This window comes from Lates calcarifer, linkage group LG2, assembly GCF_001640805.2.
Source record: "Lates calcarifer isolate ASB-BC8 linkage group LG2, TLL_Latcal_v3, whole genome shotgun sequence".
NCBI classification, from domain to species: Eukaryota; Metazoa; Chordata; class Actinopteri; family Centropomidae; genus Lates; species Lates calcarifer.
The window spans coordinates 13,763,302-13,788,313 of NC_066834.1; the positions used below are offsets into that span (position 1 = coordinate 13,763,302).

A 25,012-nucleotide genomic window follows, 5' to 3' on the forward strand; every position below is an offset into this window, starting at 1 on the left:
TCAGAAACTTTTACTTTTTCCCACACAACCATCTCTAGGGTTTACAAAGAATGGTCTGAAAAAGAGAAAGTATCCAGTGAGTGGCAGCTCTCTGAGTGATAATGCCTTGTTGATGGCAGAGGTCAGAGGAGAATGGTCAGAGTGTTTCGAGCTGATGGGAAGGCAACAGTAACTCAAATAAAACTCGTTACATCCAAGGTCTGCAGAAGATCATCTTTGAATGCACAACATGTCAAACATTGAAGCAGATGGGCTACAGTAGCAGAGGACCACACCGAGTGCCACCTCTGTCAGATAAGAACAGGAAACTGATGCTACAGTTCACACAGGGCTCACCAAAACTGGACAATAGAAGACTAGAAAAATGTTGCCTGGTCTGATGAGTCTTGATTTCTGCTGCAACATCCAGATGGTAGGGTCAGAATTTGGCGTAAACAACATGAAAGCCTGGATCCATCCGTATCAACAGTTCAGGCTGATGGATTCAGCCAGTTCTGAGGGTAAAAGTGGGTTCGACCCAGTACTAGCAAGGTGTACCTAATAAAGTGGCCAGTGAGTGTATATTATTCTGAATTAGAGCTCAGTTTCACGTTTTTTTTATCCTTTCAAGTCAGTGACTGACAGTTGTCTTTTAGTGTGTGAATCAGAGAGACTGTTGTGTACTACAGACACACAACACTTCACTCCAGCAGCTTTGTGATATGACAGTGATGAGTGAAAACAAACTAAATGACTGTTTGTTTGTGAGCTGTGTGCAGACGAGCGTCTCCTCCTGATTAAGACACAGTCATCATGTGAAGATAAATCTCTCCACTCGTGTTGCAGTGATTACTGACGCAGTGTCAGCGGCCATCTGGCTCCGTCCTGCTCCTCCTCCTCAGTGAGGAGGAGACGTATCAGTCATCACATCATTGAGCGCGCTCCCCAGCTGCCTCATCATTGCCACCACCTCTGATGATTGATATCTCTCTCACACTCTGTGTCAGAGTCCAGATCATCTTTCAGTGGACACCTGACGGGACGTTTACATGACAGTAGTGCAGTGCATTGTGGGAGCTGGTGGAGGGGTGGCTTTGATTCTGAGATCTCTGCAGAACGACCGGTCATTTACCAGTCACGTTTAGCCCAGATATTCCTGGATGCTTCCTTTAGCTCCACCATCAGACAACAATCTCCTTTTGTCCAACACATGAGAACATCTTGGAAACAACTGGACAGATGTTCATTAAAGCAGCAGTGTGTAGGATTTAGTGCCATCTAGTGGTGAGAATGCAGATTGCAACAAACTGAATACCCGTCCACTGTATTTCTATGAGTGTGTCGGAGGGCCTATGGTGGCTGTCAGGGGACAAAATGGCGTCAACTACTGCATCAACTGCTCTGTCATCAAAAACTAAATATTTTATTTCTGTTATTTACCTGGTTTATGTGAATTCCTTTCATTTCAGTTCAGTGTGAGAGTCTGTGGCGTTTTGTTGTCACTTACAGCACAAGAAAAGCTCTCAGTTAGTTATTAAGTGTCTCTAAAATTATAGATTGACAGACGTCAACTCCAAACGCCTGAAAGTCAGGACAAAATATCATTTCTTTATAAACCCACACTCTCTGACAGCAGTGTCTCTGCTGATGATGACAGGGTAGCTAGCCTGAGTCCTCTCCTGCAAGTTTGCTGATTGTTATTAATTATTATACAACCACAGCAACCCATAACAGTCACCTCGCGAAACACTTTATATTTAGATATTGTTTTTAGTCTGTAAAATTGACAGTAAACCACTGTTTGGTTCAGTTTGTCTGTTCTGGGCTACTGTAGAAACATGATGGACTCTATGGAAGAGGACCTGCTCTTTATGTAGACATAAACTCCTCATTCTAAGAGAACGAAAACACAACGATCATCACTGTTAGGTGATTACGCACTGATAAAAACATGTTTTTGTAGATCATATTCTGTAGATTTCCACACTGGATCTTTAAAAACATTTTTCCAATATAGATGTGAAACAGGTTTTAAAACGCAGTTGTCATGGTGCAGAGACCCTGTCACACAAAGAAAAGGCTTACAATATTTTCCAGTATTCACCCTGAGTTTTTGCCTTATTTTCTCATCTAAATGTTCACCTGCTTTCCTTTAAGCAGCTGTATGTGTATTAAATCTAAAGTAAAGTGTGAGGAGTTTATTGTGTCTCTGCCTGTCACTGACCTGTCTCCTCCTCCTCCTCTCGTCCTGAAGGGCGCTCTGCCTTTCGACGACGACAACCTGAGGAATCTGCTGGAGAAGGTGAAGCTGGGAGTTTTCCACATGCCTCACTTCATTCCTCCGGACTGTCAGAACCTCCTGCGCGGCATGATCGAGGTGGACGCCAGCAAGAGGCTGACGGTAAGCTGCTGGTCCCCAGACAGACTCAGAGCCTGGCCTGACAGGAGGAGGCTGAGAGGAGACCTATGCTCACTTTGCTCTCACACAGTCTGGGCTGTTGCTTTAGGGACAGCTCAGGATAAATTTATCTCCATGACTGGCCCTGCAGCTCCTGTGCTCTGCAGAAAATCTTGTCATCTCAGGCCAAGAATCTGTTTTAGCTCAGAATAGAAACATTACAAAAATAACAGAGTGAATTAGATCATGTGCTGCAGTTGTTTGAAGTGTAAGCGCTTGTTTTTGGCAACATCCCACTGCTGATGAGTCAGACTGGACTTCATCTTTTCACTGAAAATCTGTAACAACATAACGCAGAGATATTTAAACACAGTCACAGTCAGACCACAGGCAGGTTTTAGAGTCACCAGATCACCTAAACTGCATCTCTGAGAGAGGAAACAGAAACCAGAGCAGCTCTGTGTCCAGAGGCACTGTAATGTTTCTGTTCAGTGTCTCAGTGATGAAAAAAGTCTCAGATCCAACTCTGTAAATTTATATTTTATATAAGAAACACATCGGGTAGCTTCTTTTTTAATGGGTGAATACATAAACAATCCTATCTACAAAGTCTGATCATATTTTTGAGGTGATTCCTGCAGGTTCACCCTGATCAGCACAGTAACATGGCTCCATCAGGGGTCAGGGGTTTTTCTTCCCTGCACATCGCCTTATAGACTCATTACTCCTCAACAGGCTCTACCAGTTAAGATTATAGAGGCTGAACTTAGATTAAAGTTAGCTTTATAAGGGGAGGTGCACTGATTCTCCTGTTCCCAGGTACTGGAGAGTTCGACTGCATGTGTGAAAACACTGTAAAAATGTAAACGGTGGGGTTTTTTTTAACTTTTTTTTTTTTTTTAAACTATGTTTTTTCTCTGTTTCATGCAGAAATACATCAGATGCTGGGGAAAGTCCTCTCCATCAGACCTCCTCATCCTGTTTGTTTAATTTATAACTAAAACAGTTGTTAATGTTTGTCTCCTCCTCTTGTTTCCTTCACAGTTAGAGCAGATACAGAAGCATACATGGTACCTGTAAGTACATACACCTGTTTCTATGTTTAATGTCTGTATGAATGTCCACATTAAGTCAGCTGATAAAAAAAAACATGAAGCAGCATTAATAGACTTTTCTGTTGTAGTCTTTATCTCTCTCTTATTGTTTTAGCTCCAATTTGTTTTGCCTTGAGGTTTTTAGGAGAGGTCTTTGTAGAAGCTTTTAGTTTCCTACCTCTACTGCACCAGATTCAGTGTATTTTGGATTCTGAGTGTATGTGGGTAAGTCAGTGAGTCCCATGTTGTGTTTCAGAGCCGGGAAGAATGAGCCTGAGCCTGAGCAGCCGGTCCCCAGGAAGGTGGCCATCAGGACGCTGGCCTCGGCCGAGGAGATTGACCCCGACGTCCTGGAGAGCATGCACTCTCTGGGCTGCTTCAGAGACAAGGACAAACTGACCAAAGACCTGCTGTCTGAGGAGTGAGTGTGGGAGGAGGAGGATGGGGAGGGGGAGGGAGGGAGGGAGGGAGGAGAAAAGAGGCGATAAAACCAGAAAGGAAGCAGATTAAAGTGAGAGGGAGGGGGGATGAAGGAGCTGACAACAGGGGGGACAGATATGTATGAGATATGTCAGTTTGATGAATTCTTCTATTTAATATGTCTGCTGATGATGGAGCGTCTCACTGTCCCGCTCTCAACCAATGAGCACTCAGCTGACGGCGAGCTCCGACTGTCCTCTCTCCTCAGTGACAACCAGGAAAAGATGATCTACTTCCTCCTCCTGGACCGTAAGGAGAGATATCCCAGCCACGAGGACCAGAACCTGCCGCCACGCAACGAGATTGGTAAGTCCAGCACAGCGCCAGGAAATACACACATCCGCTGTGTTAACATTAAGCCAAATTTCGGCTGGATTCCACAGTGGCCCTGAAGGTCAAAGCACAACGACAATTCAGAAAACAAAACAACAATTCATGAGATAAAAATTCAGAAAACTAAACGTGAAATGTTGTTTTGCTTTATGATTTTTTTTGTTTCGTGAATTATTGTTTTGTTTTCTGAATTGTTGCTTTGTTTCATGAAATGTCATCGTGCTTTGATCTTCAGGGCCACCATAGTATTTTCAGAGAGGACCTTTGACAAAAAGAAGCTGTGAGATAAAAACATGTTGATGGGGGCTCATCTGTAGTTGACATTTATTGCACAAAATGAGACACAAAACAATGTGTCTCTGTGCTAAGAAGACATCAGGAATATTAGTTTCTGTGGCTAACATTAGCTACACAAGTTTTTCTTTGGTGCTTTGGATTTTGAAGGATTCCCAGCAAACACACAGATCTGAACCAACACTGCCTGAAGCCGCACATATCTTATTATTTATTGCAGCATCAGATTGAAGTGTTACATCAGCCTCTTTGGGTTCTGACTGATGAAATTAAAGTTAAGATTAAAAAAAGACATTTTCTCAAACCCCTGACTTTTCTTTGGTTTCTGACTTTCTTTCCTCTTTGTCTTTGACCTTTAACCCCTGTCCTCACCCTGCCCACCGCTCAGCAGACCCTCCCAGGAAGCGCGTGGACTCGCCCATGCTGAGTCGTCACGGCAAACGGAGACCGGAGAGGAAGTCGATGGAGGTGCTGACGGTGACGGAGGGCGGGTCTCCAGTCCCGGTGCGACGGGCTATCGACATGGCGACTCACGGTCAGAGGTAAGAGACGGAGACCTGCACGTGTGTTCATGAGCATGGACCAACATGTCTGACACACGCAGCTCAGTCACAGAGATTTGCTGTCGTTCAAAGTGTTATTGATCGATTGATTATTGTTATCAGTCGTGATAAATAATGTATTTAACCTCAGGTCAGCAGAGTGAGGGAGGAACTGCAGCCTCATCAGAGTTAAACTTCTACTTCTTCTCTTTTTAAATTCACGTCGTCTGTTTGCCTTGAACTCAGCCGTCATTCACTTCCTCACTTCACTGAACTATGTCAGTCTGACTGTGTCTGTAAATCCTCCTTCACTGACCTGTGGTTAAATACATGACACATCGTTCTTGCCGTGTTGGTTCAGGATGTCCAGTGAACCAGATGAGACGTAAACACTCGGCCAGAGACTAACAGGGAACTCTTAGCTCTGGTTTAAACTCAGATCAGTTGTTGAAATGCATGAGCAGGACTCTGAGGTTTGTGTGTTTGTGTGTGTAAAGTGTGCATGGAGCATGCAGTCAGAGAGGACAAGAAGCATCCGGGTCTGAGAGGCTGAAACCTGACATGTGTTCGGTGCATAAAGGAACTGCAGATGTTTGTTTGGAGAGAGATGACGTGTCTGAAAATGGCTGAAGGTGCATTTAAATAAATAATAAAAAAGCTAGAGACTCAGGAGCTGAGTCTGGATTCATGGTGCACAGTGCATGAACTGATGATTACTGCATGTAATCAATAAAGGAGAAGAAACAGCAGCATCAGAGGAAAAACCCCTCTCTACTGAGCAGTTTATACAGGTCAGGTTGATCCTGTACAGCAAGAGTTTCTGTGTGTTTCAGCCCAGTTACTACACATCACTGTCCTCTGGAGCTTTAATGTGTTTGCTGTGCCGGCAGCTGTTTGAACCAGTTAATGTTCACATGTATGAAAATCAGGGTTTTCTACAAGTGCAGACGACATCCAGCTGTGTGACACGTGTAGTCTGTCTGATTACATTAACAACTCAGTGCTTTCTGTAGTGTTCACAGTTCAGGAGGTTTTTACTGGGAGCTGAATTATCCTCACAGGTCCTCCTCTCCAAAACAAACAGACCAAGTGATTAAAATGAGTAAAAACACTGAATAAAACAGTTACACAATATAAATGTTTATCTGTGATCAACTTGCAGAGATAGTGACAGGAAACATGAGGAGAGGGTTGTATATGGTTTGAGTTTTAACCCCTCAGTCAGCAGAAAGAGAAAGATAAATGTGGAGAAATGTCAGTGGAGAGGATCTTTACTGCTTAAATCTGACACCATGAAACAAAGGTTTCTTTCTTACTGAATAATATCATGACTGAAAGATGTTTGTTCCAGTTCAGGCAACAGTAAAAAAAAAAAAAAAAGTATGTGTACAAGGAGTTTGAGCAGCAGGGATAAAGTAGATGAAGCAAACAATCTGTTGAGGTTAAAGAGTTTGAACATGAGCAGGGCAGTCAGAGGTATTTATCCAAACCATATGAAAAAAACATTTAACCTCTGACCTCCATCAGCTGCTTTGATCAGTTCAGTCTGAACATCAGAAGCCTGATGAAAGGAGAGAAGCTTTTATTTTATTTTCACTTAGCTGACCAACAGTCTCTCTATGAATCTGATCACAGTCACAGCTTTAACCTGTTAATTCATCTGAGGGTCGAGGCTCAGACTGATCACAGCCGGGTTAGAGACTGAACCTCTGAGGTTCTGCTGACTAACACTGATGAGATGAAACCTTTATGTCTCAGACAGAAACAGCTGATGTGATATTTACAGGAGTTCTGTATTCGACTCACCCTCTCACTGTCGTTCCATAGCAACGACAGCTGAGGCTCATGGGTATTGTAGTATTTAGAGCCATGATAACATGATATTTGAGAGAAGAACAGATGGTCAGAACATAAAGCTGTCTTCACTGAACGTTTGACCGTAGAGTGAACTACTGTAGCCACTAAGCTAACTACCAACACACCAGCATCAGTCACCGGACTCTTTACTCTCCCCGACATTTTGTTTCAGGACTGAGCATCATTCAATTTATAAAGCAGGAAAAAGACTTTTTTTGGACCAGTTTATATTCAGTCAGACCTGCTGCTCTTGGCACAAATCTGTGCGCCAAAGTTTAACTTCATTTGAAATGTTTGTTTGAGTTAACTCTCGGCTCAGAGTGAATCCATTGATCAATGATTGTTTTAAAATGAGCTGTGTTTGGATCTTTATTGGAAATAGTTCAGGCTTCTCTCAAGAGAGACAGGTGTGTTTTACCTGTTGTCTTGGATCAGTTTTACTCTCAGATTGTGGTAAAAAAAAAATGTTTTACAGTGACAGCCTGGACCTTTTCTATCAACATGTGTTGAATGAGGTAGAGACACACTGAGATTCCTGATGATCAGATACAACCTGAACATTAACCTCTGCTCTGACAGAAGATCAGGTAGACCCAGCAGGAGTTACCTGACTGTTCCTGCGATCCAGCAGAGATACTGAAGCTGAACCTCAGTCTGTGTAAACAGGATCCAGAGATGAAAACATGAAGCGAGGGAGGTTGTTGAATGTCCACTGACTCCAGCATGACCCATGAACGTGCTTTTCCTCTTGGTTTTTGTCTCCTGGTTTTGCATGTGTGAGGTTTTTGTGTTGCTCTTTGTTTTCATTCGACACAGTTGTTTGGTTTTCAGATGCTGCATGCTGAATATTAGATTCCCCTTATGTGACTGCCTTTCTGTCTGTCTCTTGATTTTCTGTCTGCCCCTTTTTAGCAAATCTGTTTTCAGTAAAAGCTTGGATATCACAAACGCTAACTGCAGCAAGGAGGAAAGGTATTGGTCTGCTCCGTCTTTATTTCCCCAGTTTGTTCGTAGACTTCACTCTTCCACTTTGTTTTTTCCTTCCATTAGTTGTTCTGTTGGCTGTTGTTCTTTACATGTCTTTGTCTTTCACTTTTAAATGTTGCATGTTATTGTACCTTCTGTTAGAAGTCACCTGTTGTGTACTGTAGAAATCTGTCCTTTTAGATTTTAATTTGAAAAACATCATTCAGGCATCACACTGTAAGAAATCTCAGCAGGACACCAGGGTAACTTCTTAACTAATAACGTATGAAGTGCCAGTGTGTCACCTGGTTGATTTACATCAAACTAACAGAGTTTTAAACTTTCAGGGTTCAGACTGATTACCTTTATCAGTTTACAGAGTCCGTTCTTACTTCCTTTGGATTTTCCAGTGCTGATACTTCAGTTGAAACATCAGAGAATCAGAATCATGATGACTCTGTAACCTAATGCTGTAAATGTACATACGAGGTGCGGTAAGTAAACTCAGAGACTGATTTAAATTTGTCCGCTGCGCCGCTGCCGGTCGTGGACATATTTTAGGATGTTGGTGGGACAGTTTGAGCCAACTACCAGGATCCTTTGACCCAGAGCCTCTGTGTGACTGTGATGCCTTTATTCACGGTGAGAAAGCTCAGAATCATCAACCTCCCTCTGAAAAAATGTCACATTCATGTTCTGTGTGAAAGAAAAACAACAGTTTGAAAAAGTAAATTGAAGTGTGACAAGACCTTCAGACGCCTCAGAAAGCATTGAGAGTTTGTGGGGGATAAATTCATGCAGCAAAACCCCACAAATGTCAAAGAAAACACTCCGGACCTGATGCTCTTTCTTCAGTCCTGAAGACCTCGGGTTTGCTCTCTGGGTCGTAGCCGTAGACTCAGCTCTCGTCACCTGTGATGATCCTCCACATGAAGCTTGGGTCGTCCTGGTCTCGTTGGTGGAGATTCTCTCAGACTTCAACATGATGCTGCTTCCGCTTCATAACATCACAAATGTGGAACTGCAGGCGGTCACAGAAACACCTGTAACACAGGTCCAGAAGTGGATCCTGAGACCTAATGTGAAACATTTACTCATGACGGTCATCGCTTGCACCTGCTGTATGAGCTCTGTCCAAGGGAACCATGTCAGAACTTTCTGATCGCACCTCATATGTAAACAGAAAAATTTGACCCAAAACAGATCTAGATCCAGAACTACCTGATTGATTTTCTGTTTCAGACAGCTGTAAAGCTGTATCTGATGTGTGTCTGGTATCAGCATGTGACGATCCAAAAACAAACACATCCAGGGTCATGTAGCCGTCACAGTCACACTGATACAAACTGTGAGTGGATCAGTGTGAATACTGTGAGAGAAGAAGCAGAGAACCATCCTCCCTGTGTGATTTACACACTTCCTCTGTGACGTTCCTCCCTCAGCCCTCAGGGGAGTGAGGAAAATAGAATACTTTCCTGCTTCCTTCTCTCGCTCCCCCTCCTCCCTCCAGCTCATCTCCTTATTGTCAGTGTGTGTCTGTGTGTGTTTCGATCTGTTTGTGCTTCACCAGCCTGTTTCCTCAGTGAAGCATGGGGGAGGGAAGGAAGGGAGCCGTCTCCAGCCTCCCTGTGTGGCCGACCCTGTGCAGGGGAAACACAGTTAGCGGATGGATGTGTGGCTCGGGTGGAGATTAGCATAAATTAATTGGCAAGAATGCAGATGGAGCAGAAACAGGAGATGGAAATAAGCTGGCTTCACTCCCACTGAATAGCCCTTTATCTCCCTCATCATCTAATTGGGGAGATCCATAAAATGGAGTGTGTTGTGTTCTCCCTCTCTAACACACATCACCAACGATGAGCTGAGAATTAATTTTCACTTTTTAAAGACAAATCAGCTCCAGCTTCCTGATTTAGGACAGGATGGGTGTCACAGTTAATGAGTTGTGTGTTAATAGAAGCTCCTCTCTGAAGTGTCTCCTCCACAGTGTTGTTGTTGTTGTGTGCTGGCAGCCGTACAACTCCTCCTCAGTGTTAGTGAACACAGCAGATACAGTGTGTGTGACTAAGCAGCTCGTAGAGTAGACTGGCACAGGTGGAGAACACACCTCCACCTGTCTCACAGTGTGAAGGAAAACTCCTGGATCCACACCAACATTTAATGAACTGCCGATCGGTGCAGATCTGTACTTCTTGTATAATTCTGATGGCAAATAAAGTACAGAGTCCAGGAAGAAACATGGAGGGTTTTTTGTTTTTGTTTTTTTGTACTTTTGCGAGATCATGCAAAACTTACTCAAGATCTCCAGAAAAATCAAGAAGTTTCTGGAAATCATTTTTATTCTAAAACAACTAGAAAACTCCAAAGACTAAATCTAACTCTAACTCTGCAATTAAATATAAATAATAATAATAATAAGTGCTTATTTAAGGTAAATGGGTTCAGTTCAGTCACATTAGGTTGTAAATTTAAGATTGACAAAACTTTATTGTTCAGCACCAGAGACATAATAAGATAAAGAATTAATGTTTATATGTTTAACTTTTATTAATGTTTTAAACCAAAAAGAAGAAAGAGGTCAGATCCCGATCTGAGGATTTTTTGAACAAATTAGATCAGAGAGAGAAACCTGAATTCTTTTGACTTTATGTGAACTGGACCTCCTGTTTGAAGGCTGATGAATGAATGCCGCTGATTTTTAATGAGTCGTTTTTCTTCCCCACACTTAAAAAAGGAAACTAGAAAGACTGAAGTAAAATGAAAACAACAGAAACAAGTGCAGATATAAATAACCAGGAGACGTTCACTGCATCATAAAACTAGACATCAGTGTTTTCCCTGGTTTGTGCAGTAAAGACCTGATGATGAGGGGAGAGACGTAATGGTGATAATGAAAATAACATTAGAAAGAACAAAATTACCTCCATCAGCACTGAGCTCCATCACAGGTCTGAACCATCTCTGATGACGACAACACAGCTGTGAGAGTGTGTGTGTGTGTGTGTCATCGTGCATATTTAAGTATGATTTACTGTTTTCATTTTCACTCCAAACAAAGCCAAATTGTTTATGGGCAATTAAATCCCAAAGTCCTCAAAGACGTCAGCTGGACTGTATGGTTCTTAGTAAAACTGTGTGTGTGTGTGTGTGTGTGTGTGTGTGTGTGTGTAACATTGACATTTGGGTGAAACAAAAAACGAGGATGAGGAGATATGAAAAGTTAATGACACGTAAATGAAAAATGGAAAAGTTTATGAAGAGAAGAGAAAAGATGCTGATGAATTTTACAGTGTGTGTGTGTGTGTGTGTGTGTTATGTATAAATGTAGATAATGATGCCTAAATGTTAACAGGAGTCACTTCTTGTCTGAGCAGATTTTCAGAATAAACTCCAACTCTCTTAGTCGCAAGTGTTAAACACACACAAGCTACAAGAAACTATGTCCTCTCTGCAGACCTGTGGTACCCATGTTAGCTGATGTTAGAAAGTGTTAGCTGATATTAGCAGGTGTTACCGGATTTTAACTGATGTTAGAGGACGTTAGCAGGTGTTAGCTAATGTTAGCTGATGTTAGCAGGTGTTAGCTAATGTTAGGTGATGTTAGCAGGTGTTAGCTAATGTTAGCTGATGTTAGCTAATGTTAAAAAATGTTAGCTGATGTTAGCAGGTGTTACCAGATTTTAACTGATGTTAGAGGACGTTAGCAGGTGTTAGCTAATGCTGGCTAATGCTAGCTGATGTTAGTGGGTGTTAACAAATGTTAGCTGATTTTAGCAGACGTTACTGATGTTAGCAGGTGTTGGAGGACTGAAGTTTAAGAAGATGGTGGTCATTTTGTTTTGTGTTGTCTGTAACAGTGTGAAAATCATATAACTGATCTGTGCAGAAAATGGAGATGGAGCAGTTTTCAGTTTTTGAGTTTCGGAGCTGAATGAAGAACCATATTCTGAAAATGTCAGATTTCCCATTTTGTCAGAGAAAATACGAGGCAAGAAATAAACCAGGACATTAAAGAAACAGGCTCCATTTTAAATCTGCTTAATGAGGTTCAGCTCATCCAAACATTCAGACTGTAACAGCTCCTCACACTGAGGAGGATGTTTCATCAGCTCTGAACAACAGAGACATCCTGTTAAAGACCTGATACAAACCATAGAAGAAGAACAGAGAGTGAGGGATGATCAGCTGGTAATCTGTCCTCATCTCAGTCTCTGTGCTGAGATCAGATGGTTTATAGGTTCGGGTCTTTGTGCGTTGTGTGTGTATATATATGTATGTGTGTGTTGTTTTGTTGTGGAGTTATTCTGTATGTCTGTCTGACTCTGTGTGTGTTTGTATGTGTGTAGATCGCGGTCGATCAGCGGAGCGTCCTCCGGTCTGTCCACAAGTCCTCTCAGCAGTCCCAGGGTAAGTCTCCATCCTCACTCACTCACTGGTTTACCCACAATGCACCTCACTGGCTGGCTCTGCTGGTATGTTGTTGTATCCATTCACCTCAGACTGTGGACTTCATCACAAACTCTGTGACGTACGGCAGAGGCTGAGGTGAACGCATGAGGCAGGAGAATGAGAGGGTGACCTCTCATTAGGGTCTGAGTCAGACTGGACTGTACGTCACAGAGCTTTAGATGAAGACCGGATCCATCAGACGACAAACACCAGAGAGTGAGAGATTCAGCAGAGAGGTTAACTGTATATCAACCTGCAGCTCTTTAGGGTGGATGTTTTTTTAAAGCCAACAGAAACTGTATCATCAAACATTCACTGTCCTGCAGATTAATGAACGTCGTCATATTATCTGAATACAACCTGAAGCAGAGGCAGATTTTACTCTGTCAGCCTGTTAAATCTGACGTCAAGACCAACAAAAACACTAGCTAACATTAGCGCCATGTTCTCGTCACAGTGAAAGCAGTAGAATGACAGATCTGTTCAAACACAGCACTGCACTGCATGAACTGTTCAAAATGTAAAGAATGAAAGTCCTCAGGCTTCACACAGGAACAGTTTCCTGAACTTGCTTTCTCTGTGAGTACGAGTCAGATTCATCAGACTCAGATTCACTGTAACTCACTGGTCTCAGCCTGATGACAGATTTGATCATTAGATTAACTGATGCTGTTGAACTTCCTGTACCAGGCTGTCAGTTTAAATCAGATTTCATTCACAAAAATGGGACAAACGAGGAGAGTTTAAAGTCCTGACGTCAGAAATGAGCAGATGAAAGTAAACTATGACTCATTCAGTCTGTCGTCATGTTAGAGAGGAGGAAAGGTGAGAGAATATGATTCAGCTGCCGCTGCATCGTCTTCACGTCATGTGATCGAGATAAAGACATGGAGTTAGCCCTTCACACAGACACACACTCTGCTCATGATGATGGTTTCACCTCATGTTGTCCAGACTGTGATCAGGGATCTGCTCATTCATCCCACAGCATCGTGCATCAGCACTGAGCATGCTCTGTGGCGCTGGCCCAGGTGGAGGTGAAGCTACATCTGTTAGCTTTGAGCTGGTTTCACTTGCTGCTGATTAGGGATGCACCGACGAATCACACATTCATCTATAATAACAGACAGTATATTTGACATGTAAATAACTCCTCGTATTGAATTATTGAACCATTGAACTCCATCACTCGGACGACAGAAATCTAAATCAGACCTGTTGTTGTGTAGTTAGTGTTAAAGTTGTGCAGTATCACAGAATCAGAGTGTCTCTAGTCTCTGGTCTCGGTGCATCCCTACTGTTACTGCTCCACTGCTGCCTCCTGATTGGCTGATCACTGAGCTAATCGCATGTTCTGTTTTCTTTCTTTCTTGCACTCTCACCTCCTCCTGCCTGCTCCACTTCTCCACCCATCTGCCACGCTCCGTCTTTATTTCTCCTGCTGTGCTGTTGTTTTTTGTTTTTGGGAATGACCCTTCACTGGCCGCTGATGTGGCCTTGCTTACTCATTGGCTGATGCTGCCGTCATGTCTAACGGTGCATGACCAATCGCAGCCCAACCGTCGGTTCTTCATCCCGCCCCAGTCCCCAGACCTGTGTCAGTCCCCCAACTGCAGCCCCACCCACTCCCCCGAGGTCCGCCTTAACGGGATGGGGCCCCGCACACCCAACTCCTACCAACCAAAGATGGGGTCCCCCCTCATGCACCCCCGCACCCAGACCCTCCCCGCTAAGCCCAAAGTGTCCGAGAAGCCCCTGCAGACCACCAGGTCCAACCCACTCCCCAACTCCGCCCAGAGCCCCGCTGCCCCCAAATCTGAGCCCTCCACCCCCTGCCAGCCTCTGGCCCCCTGCCTCCCCAGCAGCCCCCGGGTGAGACGCCACCCTCCCCTCACCGTCCCCCCGAAACTCTCCATCCCCCTCTCCCCTGTGCCTCCTATGTCGCCCCTCCGCCGCCACCACCTCCACCCTGACCACAACGGCAAATCTGTCCCCATCACGCAGGTGACCCCCCACCCCTCCCCCAGAGGGAGCCCCCTCCCCACCCCCAAAGGCACCCCGGTGCACACGCCCAAGGACAGCCCAGCCGGCACGCCCAGCCCGACGCCCCCGCCCAGCCCCTCCATCGGCGGCATGCCCTGGAGGACGCGCCTCAACTCCATCAAGAACAGCTTCCTGGGCTCACCGCGCTTCCACCGCAGGAAAATGCAAGGTACGGAGGGGAGGGGGGGGCAGGGGGCTTTCTGATGATCAGTGTGTGATAATGGATTCAGCTCAGTGTTGATGCAGTGGAAGAGGGAAAATCACCTTTTATCTTTATTTTTCTCAGACAAACTGAACTGAGACACAATGAGGCCACAGAGTCTCAAAGTTTTTATTGAGTCTAAAATCATCAGAGGAAAAACAGACAGAGATGTTTCTACAACACACAGCAGGAAGTTGTTGACACTGACCTTTGACCTCTGTTTGCATCCACAGTACCCACCCAGGAGGACATGTCCAGTCTCACCCCAGACTCTTCTCCAGAGTGAGTAACAGCAGTAACACACCAGTCATTTTAATGCGAACCTTACATTTATCTATAACATCTAACATTCATCTGTAACGCCTGAAGTTAGAGAATCATTCACTCTTGCTGAGAGAGAAGACAAACAGAATCTGACACTCCACGTAGAACAATGCTAAGTTTTATTTTAAAAAAGTTACAAAACAATAGGTGAAAATCAGGTTTTCAGAAAATCATCTCACCACAGCAGATGCGTATTAATCCTCTGCTGAAAATAGATTCAACAGATTCACAGTTCTCTGATACAGATGAGTCATGTTGTCTCAGGTTTAAGTTGGAACAAACTGGAAACTGATGGAGATAAAGTAGATGATGCAGTTTTGCTATTGTTCAGTTTATCACAGATACTGAATCAACTTTATTTAATTGTTGTGTTTAAACAGTTGATGAGTTTTCTGCCTATTTACACACTGAACACACTAAAGGATAATTAGCATTAGCTTTAGCATGACAGGAAAACCAAACACTTCCTCTGTAACCCTTTAATAAAGGTTTATTCTCTTCTATCACAGTAAGTATTTAAAATAATTAATCCACTCCAGATGTGTGTTGTTGTGCAGAAACAGCTGTTCTGAGTCCAGCCTCAGCTCTAACCACCTCCTCCTCCTCCTCCTCTCAGGCTGGCGAAGAAGTCGTGGTTCGGTAACTTCATCAACCTGGAGAAAGAGGAGCAGATCTTCATCGTGATCAGAGACAAACCTCTCAGCTCCATAAAGGCCGACATCGTCCACGCCTTCCTCTCTGTGAGTGAGATCATCCATCACCTCCTCCTCCTCCCTGTCTCCTCCTCTTAACGTCCACTCTGCTGTAGCAGCCTCCATCTTTACTGAGGATGTTAGTCTGTTCCTGCTGATTCAGAGTCTGTTTACAGACAACACAAGGGCTGGTTTCCAAACTTCAGTTCTTTTATGGCACCGAACAAAATGCTTCGATACTACCTGGTATTGAAAGATGCTTTGTTTTTCGGTGCCAACTTTCAATACCAAGGAGTTAATCACATGATCAAGATCTGATAATGCTGCCAGTGATTGGCTGTAACGTTACAGTAGAGGCATGTAGGAAAAATACTTAAGTGGTTACGCCCACAGACGCAGTTCACGTGCATCTGTGTTGTGAACTACAGTGTGTGTGATGCCAATAGTGCACGATGCAATATTTGCAAAAAGGACATCGTTGCTAAGGCTGGCAACACAACCAATTTGCTCCGTGTTAAACTGCACAAAGATTTAAAGGTCCTTCGTATGCAGCAGTGAGCATCAGACACTGACTTGTCACTTGTTCTTTTGCACTGAAAAATATTTTGTATTGTTTTGTATATTTTTGTATTTTATTTTTTATTTTGTAGATTTGTACCATAATATGTAATTTTCTTTGTTAGATTTGATAAAATTGGTATAGAAAAAGTATCGTTCAGGAACCAGTATTGAAAATTTTTGAACCCAGCCCTAGACAACACCTCCCCTCTCTCTCCTCTCTCAGATTCCCAGTCTGAGTCACAGCGTCATCTCTCAGACCAGTTTCCGGGCGGAGTATAAATCCACAGCTGGTCCCACAGTTTTCCAGAAGCCGGTGAAGTTCCAGGTGGACATCACCTACACAGAGAGCAGCAGCAGCGCCACCAAGGAGAACGGCATCTACTCCGTCACCTTCACCCTGCTCTCAGGTAAATACTGACCACACACTCCTCTGTCAGTGCGACCAGCATACGATCAGGATGATTAGTTAACTAACCAGTCTGCTGATGGACAGGAAATCAATCGACAACAGTTCAGAAAATTATTTGTTTTTTAATTGAGTTTAAAGATGAAACAGACAGAAATGTTTCTCTTCACTGTTTTTATTTTCAACACATTCTCCTGATTATACACACGTTACTGAAGTACTCTGAAGGTAACACAGTATTTCCACTGATGTATCAGACAGAAATATTAATAAATACATTCAGCTGATATTACTCAGATACTCAAACAGGATGAATGTAACAGTATTTTCCACTGATGTACAGACACTGAGTCCTGAGGGAGAGAGGGGTAGAAGAGAGATGGAGGAGAAAGGTGTAGAAGAGGAGTGGGAGAAAAGAAGAGAGAAAGAGGAGAGATGGAGGTAGAAGAGAAGAGCAGGGAGAAAGGGCAGAGAGGTAGAAGAAGAGGGATGGACGTAGAGGAGAGAGAGGAGATAGAGAGGAGAGGAAGAAGAGAGGTGGAGGAGAAAGGTGTAGAAGAGGAGTGGGAGAAAAGAGGGATGGAAAAGAGAGGTAAGGGAGAGGTAGGAGAGGAGAGAGAGGAGGTGGATAGAGGAGAGGTGGAGGAGAAAGGTGTAGAAGAGAAGAGAGGTAGGAGAGGGATAGAAAAGAGGAGAGAGGGGGGAGAGGTAGAGGAGAGGTGAAGGAGAAAGGTCTAGAAGAAAGGGATAGAAAAGAGGAAAGATGGAGAAGGGAGAGAGGTAGAAGAGAAGAGAGATGTAGGGGAGAGAGGGACAGAAAAGAGGAGAGATGGAGGTGGAAGAGAAGAGAGGTAGGAGAATAGAGGGGAGAAAGGTAGGAGAGGAGAGGGAGAAAAGAGGGACAGAAAGGAGAAAAGAGGGCAGAGAGGTAGAAGAAGAGGGATGGATGTAGAGGAGAGAGAGGAGATGGAGGTGAGGAGAGGAGAGGAAGAAGAAGAGGTGGAGGAGGAAGAGGTAGGAGAGGAGAGGGATAGAAAAGAGGGGGGAGAGGTAGAGGAGAGGGAGATGGAGGTGGAAGAGAGTGGAGGAGAGGTAGAAGAGAAGAGGTGGAGGAGAAAGGTGTAAGAGAGGAGAGGGATAGAAAAGAGGAGGAAGAAAGGTGTAGAAGAGGAGTGGGAAAAAAGAGGGATAGAAGAGAGAAGGGAGGTGGTGGAGGAAGAGGTAGAAGACGTGGTGGAAAGGAGTGAAAGGGATAGAAAAGAAGGGAGAGAGGTGGAGGAGAGAGGTAAGGGAGAGGTAGGAGAAGGGGGGGAGAGAGATGGAGGTGGAGAGAGGAGAGAGGAGAGGGGGGAAGAGGTAGGAGAGGAGGGGGAGAGGTAGAGGAGAGGAGATGGAGGTAGAAGAGAGGTGGAGGAGAAAGGTGTAGGAAGGAAGTGGGGAAAGAGAGGGATAGAAGAGAGGTGGAGGAGAGAGATAAGGGAGAGGTAGGAGAAGGGGGGGGGGGGGGGAGGAGAAGAGAGGTGGAGAAGAAAGGGGGGGAGAGAGGTAGAGGAGAGGTGGGGGAGAAAGGGGTAGAAGAGAGAGATAAGAGAGGTAGGAGAGGAGTGGGGAGAAAGGTGGGAGAAGAGATGGATAGAAAAGAGAAGAGAGGTAAGAGAGGAGGGATGGAGGTGGAGAGAGGAGAGGAAGAAGAGAGGTGGAGGAGAAAGCGGTAGGAGAGGAGTGGGAGAAAAGAGAAGAGAGAGGAGGGATGGAGGTGGAGAGAGGAGAGGAAGAAGAGAGGTGGAGGAGAAAGAGGTAGGAGAGGAGTGGGAGAAAAGAGGAGGGAGAGAGGTGGAGAGTGGGAGGTAGAAGAGAAGAGGTGGAGGAGAAAGGTGTAGGAGAGGGATAGAAGAGAGAAGGGAGGTGGTGGAGGAAGAGGTAGAAGACGTGGTGGAAAGGAGTGAAAGGGATAGAAAAGAAGGGAGAGAGGTGGAGGAGAGAGGTAAGGGAGAGGTAGGAGAAGGGGGGGGGATGGAGGTGGAGAGAGGAGAGGGGGGAAGAGGTAGAAGAGAGAGGTAGGAGAGGGATAGAAAAGAGGGGAGAGAGGTGGGGGAGAGGTAGAGGAGAGGAGATGGAGGTAGAAGAGAGGTGGAGGAGAGAGATAAGGGAGAGGTAGGAGAGGAAGAAGAGAGGTGGAGGAGAAAGGGGTAGAAGAGAGAGATAAGAGAGGTAGGAGAGGAGTGGGGAGAAAGGTGGGAGAAGAGATGATAGAAAAGAGAAGAGAGGTAAGAGAGGAGGGATGGTGGTGGAGGAGAAAGCGGTAGGAGAGGAGTGGGAGAAAAGAGGAAGAAGAAAGGTGTAGAAGAGGAGTGGGAAAAAAGAGGGATAGAAGAGAGAAGGGAGGTGGAGGAGGAAGAGGTAGAAGACGTGGTGGAAAGGAGTGAGAGGGATAGAAAAGAGGGGAGAGAGGTAGAGGAGAGGAGATGGAGGTGGAAGAGAGAGGAGGAGAGGTAGAAGAAAGGTGGAGAGGAAAGGTGTAGAAGAGGAGTGGGAGAAAAGAGAAGAGAGGTAAGAGAGGAGAGGAAGAAGAGAGGTGGAGGAGAAAGAGGTAGGAGAGGAGTGGGAGAAAAGAGGAGGGAGAGAGTGGGAGGTAGAAGAGAAGAGGTGGAGGAGAAAGGTGTAGGAGAAGAGAGGGATAGAAAAGAGGAAGAAGAAAGGTGTAGAAGAGGAGTGGGGAAAAAATAGGGATAGAAGAGAGAAGGGAGGTGGAGGAGGAAGAGGTAGAAGACGTGGTGGAAAGGGAGAGAGGTGGGAGAGGAGTGAGAGGGATAGAAAAGAAGGGAGAGAGGTGGGGGAGAAAGGTGTAGAAGAGAAGAGAGATGGGGGAGAGAGGGACAGAAGAGTAGAAGAAGAGAGGTAGGAGAGGAGTGGGGAGAAAGGTGGGAGAAGAGAGGGATAGAAAAGAGAAGAGAGGTGGAGGAGGAAGAGGTAGAAGAAAGAGGTAGGAGAGGAGAGGGATAGAAAAGAGGGGAGAGAGGTGGGGGAGAGGTAGAGACGAGGGAGATGGAGGTGGAAGAGAGAGGAGGAGAGGTAGAAGAGAGGTGGAGGAGTGGGAGAAAAGAGACGTAAGAGAGGAGAGGGATGGAGAGGTGGAGGAGAAAGAGGTGGAGAGTGGGAGGAGAGAGGGAGATAGAAGAGAAGAGGTGGAGGAAAGGGACAGAGGGAGAGAGAGGAGGGGAGAGTTACCTCAGGTCTCAGATCAGTCTCCTCCTCTGTGTAACCTGGATCTCCTCTGTCTCCTCATCGTTTCAGGTCCGAGTCGTCGTTTTAAGCGTGTAGTAGAAACCATCCAGGCTCAGCTGCTCAGCTCTGACCAGCCTGGAGTCCAGCCTCAGATATCTGGTAAGTCCACCCGCCCTCCTCCTCCTCCTCTTGCTCCTCCTGCTCCTCCTCCTCACAGCCTTCCTCTCTCCCGGCATCCTGGCACCTCCTCACAGCACAGGCCAACCTGCAACCGGCTCGGACCCGCTCAGCTCAGCACACTGCTTTTAGCACACAGCATCTCCACGTGCATGTCCCTGCCACATACCATGGCGTGCACAGACACACACACACACACACACACACACACACACACACACACACACACACACACACAGACGTTAGCTCGGCCTCCACCCGGTCCCCTCCTGTCAGGAGCTACAAACCAGAATCAATCCCACAATCCTCTGAGGGCTGCCTATAGGAGACAATGGATTTAAAACTATGGAAGAAAAGAAAGAGTGACTGTGTGTTCTCCAGTTGTCCTTGTTAGTGTCACACTGTTCTCTGTGGTTATTCACTTGATAATGGTCCCCTCTGGTGGTGAGGCAGTGTAACTACAACCCCTCCAAACACGTTACTGGGAGAAAACCAGTCACCTGCTCAGCTCCTATCACAGAATACAACACCTACAGCCTGCAGTGTTTAAACTGACTTTCACTGAGACTATAGACAGTGGTTCTAAAACACAAACATTATGATCCATCAAATGTATCTTATTAATCATATTATACATTATATGAAAAAAACAGAAATATCACTATGTATCCCTACCAGACTCCATTGACAAAAACAGGAATTTTACAGAGGAGAACACAGGAGCTGCTGGAGTAACACTGCCTCCATCTGTTAGTTAGTTTGTGTTATTGTGTGACTTTCAGTGATGGAAGAAGTAACCAGATACTTTACTGAAGTAAAAGTACCACACAATAACACAAACAAACCAACAGATGGACGCAGTGTTACTCCAGCAGCTCCTGTGTTCTCCTCTGTAAAATTCCTGTTTTTGTCAATGGAGTCTGGTAGGGATGTATAGCGATGTTTTGTGGTTAAACAAAAAGCTCTATCTCTGTATGTTGTCAGATACTTAGAATAACAATCTGGGCGTGTGGACGTACTTTGACTGAATACATTAACAGCTGTTCATGGTTGCACTGATTCCAAAGAGTTTTGTCCCTGTCAACTCACACTCAAAACATCTTCACTGTCAAACAAGAACCTACAACAGACCATTCACAATAAAACTAAATTTTGCTGCATCTGTTTCCCCTTTAACAACAATGAATAAATAACCTAAAAATATAAAAATAAATATAAAAAGTAAAAAATCCCAGAGTTATCCTTTTTAAATATTAACTTATATTATGTAAAAGTTTGGTTTTACCTTCGCTGAGACTCACTGAGTGTTTGGTCATGTGACTTGGCTCTACCTTTGAGCATTTAGCATAAATCCCACATATTAAAGCAGACATACTTTTGATAAAATAAATCTGATGGATCATAATGTTTGTGTTTTATTTTTGTTTATATGTTGGATATATATATATATATATATATATCTAAAACATATGTCATAGTTGTTCTGTATGGCCAGAGTATTAACAGACATATTGGCCTTTGAATAAAAAAGAAAAAGACCTTACCTGAAGCCCTGATCAGTCCTCAGCTCTGGCTCCTGATCGGGTCCAGTTCAGGATTCTCGGGCCTTGGTTCTGTCCAGAGAACCAGCTGATGTTCCCTCCAGTTTAGATCAGAACCACTGTAATCAGATAAACATCATTAACAGAGGGCTGTGCATCTCACTGACACTACACCTGCACCATGTAGCCCCCTCACCCCCACCCACACACACACACACACCCCCACACACACACAGGCCTCTAACACTCAGCTGACGTCCAAACATCCAGACTGTCACTGAAACACCATGAACCAGTAACACCAGTCTGACCAGTCACTGCCACAGATGGGAACTGTTATCAGGCTCTGTATGCACAACCTCACCCCCCCCCCCTCAGTCACCCCTCTCCCCCACCATGTAGATGTGCTGATAACCCACATCTCCACCTCCACTATCTGTCTCTCCCTCTCTCTCTCCCTGCTTCCTGTCATCCTCAGCTTCACTCTGATGGACTGAATCACTCGCATGCTGAATGACACCAGAACCACACACACACACACTCACTCTGACAGAACCGGTCTCTGGACTCAGCTCAGACTGTGTGTGTGTGTGTGTGGGGGATGGGGGTCGGGGGGGGGGACTGAACTGAGCATGCTCAGTGCTGTCTGTCACAACATGCGACTGTGTTTGATCAGAACCAGAGAGCCTGCATGAAAGTGCTCTACACACCTGAACCTGATGACTTCTTGTGTGTGTGTGTGTGTGTGTGTGTGTGTGTGTGTGTTAGCTAATACATGTGACTGTACATGTGGCAGGTGGATTTTAAAGAGTCTTGTCACAGTGAATGTTCAGCCTGTTTCCCTCAGTTTCCTCCCTCAGATACCTCCTGGATATTTAACAACATCACATATAAAAACAGAACAAGGAGAATTTAAACACGGTGCTTCATGTTCTAACACAATCAGCTCGTACTCTTTTCACCAAAACTCTTCATCCCTCTTGTACTGAACTCGTTACCGTCAGAAGTTCAACCTCAGCCTGGAGATAAACCTGCTTTTTAACCACATCGTTGTTCAGTTTCCTCTGTACTGTACGTTGGTGCAGGATTCCTCTAGAGGGCACCAGAGAGCTCAGACTGTACAGAACTACCATGATGTCTTACACAGCACATCTGCTACACAGCTACTGAATGTAACTTACTGTGAAACATCAGCGCAGTTCAGTGGCTCTTGGTCGATGCTGATGAATCAGACCTGACGCTGATGGAAACAGAGAGAGTCAGAGAGAAGGAAACTGTGGAGAATGAGCTGAACATGTAAATGTGTGGAGTGGAGTTTTTGAAGTGTTTGAGCTGCTGTTGTTTGGCGTCAGTGGCCTGTAGATGGAGCTCTGAGCCTCAGTGAGGTCGGTTGGTGTTTCTGACACTGTCCTCTGCTCTCAGATGGCTCTCAGCGCTCTGCCTCTTTGCCCAGTAAATCCTCCAAGCGTGGTAAGACCCAGAGCGACCGGGAGCTCCCGGCTAAAACACCTTAACTCTGGCTTTTAACACACACTGGCCACGTCCTGGACGCTGTCACCAGCACCACCTGTTCGCACTAACACCTGTGTGAGGGAGTGTGTGAGCTGCAAAAAAACAATGTTTGTTCATCTTAACAAGTCATTCCAGTGTGAAATAAACCTACTGCCTTCTCTGGGGACACCCTGGTCTTCTTCCTTTAAACCCCTGGAATGTTTCTGACCTACAACACAAACAGTAGTAAACAGAGACAAACATCAGTCTTGAGGTTTTCTTCTGGATACTTAGAGAAGTTAAACTGTAGTTTTTTCTGAGAAAAGCTCTTAGGATGTCAAAACTGTCTTATCTGGTTTGTCCTCTGGTAAGCATTCAGTAATTTCCACTGTAATCTGAACATCAGATTTTGGTAAACGGTCTCTACGTCTTTCTCAGCATATTTAATCAGTCCTGGAGCTATGTATAGCTCTTGTCCTTGACTTCAGGAGCTACAGCTGTGTGCAGATATTTGAGCACAGTGGGGCAGATTACATATTTAGTTGATATCTGAAGTAAAAAGAAGTAAATACAGCACCTGCAGCAGATGGACATTAAAATCTGCCTTCAAATGTTAATTTAGTTTTACCTTTTATGGCTCAACACCAACGAAAGCTGTGGCCAGAGGTGTTCTGAAATGTTTTCACACCTTGAGAGAACTACTTTAAATTTAGCACCAACATTCATTTGGACTCGTGGAAGAACTGATTAGATTTTGGTCAAAGGTCAAAGGTCACTGTGACCTCACCAAACATATCTCAAAAATTCACAGACAGTGAACTGGAGCTGCTTGGTGATGCCCAAACTCTTGTAAAACACACATTTTCATTAGTTTGTAGTTTTGGTGATGTGACTGTGAAGATACTCACAGCCTGCACAGAGGTGGTGTTTCAGGTAACTACAGGTCACAGCTTTGTTCAGACCAGCTGACTGGTTGTTCCTCCTGCTGCTGGGATGAGATGGACAGGTAAAGACAGTGGTTCAGAAACAGCCACGCTGACTTCTCCAACATGCATCAGCAGAGACTCCAGCCTCATCTATTTAAAGGAGAGAGCAGCTTTTATTATGTAAATTTCCCCACTGAGGGACTAATAAAGGATTATCCTATCTTATTACATCAATGAAAAATTAGAAGGAAAAAAAACTCTTTTTTAACAATGAAAAGGATATTATAGAGCAACTTTACAAAACAGAAACCATGACAAAATGCACCACAGTTTTTGTTAACAAATAAAAAGCAAAACAATAAGACAGAATTCTGTGTAACAACTGAGACCACTGAGTCACACGACGTCCACTGAACAGTTTTCAGCCATGTTTGAGAGCTGACACCATCCACTGACTGTGATAGTTAATGAGACAGGAAGTGGTTTTGTGTTGAGGGGACGTCACTGATCCTCAGGCTGTGAGGGGAAATTTACATCAGCACTGCAGCTAACATATATTTTCATTATCTGTGAAACAGCTGATTATTTTCTCAATTTACCAGCTAATTGCTCAGTACAGAAGCCTTGAAGACAAGTGAGAACGTTTTTTTTCCAGGATCATTTTTCTTTTTTTTACATCTGTGAAAACAGGTGAAAATAAATTCCACCTGTCTGCTGAGAGGAAAGCAACCTTTTTTTGTCTCTGATCCATTCATCCACCACGACCTGCTCTGTTGGAGGAAGTTTTCACTCTTTATAAACAGCCTTCGTCAATAAAAATACATTTCTAGCCAAAAGAAAGACATGACAGTCATAACCTGCTAACACACAATAAATGTACCTTATGTTTAGAGTTCACAGAGAAATAAAAAATGAAATCACCTGAAAGAAAGCATGAAAACCTTTAGTCCTGTTTAGACTGGGGAGGTGGTGCAGTTCAGCCTCTTGTGGCCAAAATGAGAATTACAAGAACAAACAAACAGCAAAAACAAG

General features: G+C 44.5%; 1 protein-coding gene across 8 annotated transcripts in view; it reads left to right on the forward strand.

The window, feature by feature from the left end:
• The window catches only part of LOC108894288 (serine/threonine-protein kinase BRSK2), a 94,121-nt gene that overhangs the window by 64,561 nt on the left and 4,548 nt on the right, over positions 1-25,012 (forward strand). For 2 of the 8 annotated variants that reach the window (XM_051075899.1, XM_051075905.1), the window contains exons 8-19: positions 2,234-2,380; positions 3,422-3,453; positions 3,728-3,892; positions 4,160-4,257; positions 4,967-5,120; positions 7,890-7,949; positions 12,290-12,350; positions 13,947-14,604; positions 14,871-14,919; positions 15,578-15,701; positions 16,438-16,621; positions 19,915-20,004. In XM_051075899.1, the coding sequence (XP_050931856.1) occupies positions 2,234-2,380; positions 3,422-3,453; positions 3,728-3,892; positions 4,160-4,257; positions 4,967-5,120; positions 7,890-7,949; positions 12,290-12,350; positions 13,947-14,604; positions 14,871-14,919; positions 15,578-15,701; positions 16,438-16,621; positions 19,915-20,004 (1,822 nt within the window). Of the gene's footprint in view, positions 1-2,233; positions 2,381-3,421; positions 3,454-3,727; positions 3,893-4,159; positions 4,258-4,966; positions 5,121-7,889; positions 7,950-12,289; positions 12,351-13,946; positions 14,605-14,870; positions 14,920-15,577; positions 15,702-16,437; positions 16,622-19,914; positions 20,667-25,012 lie in introns of those variants that run through there. The other 6 variants (XM_018692901.2, XM_051075888.1, XM_051075891.1 and 3 more) reach the window with 6 other exon arrangements.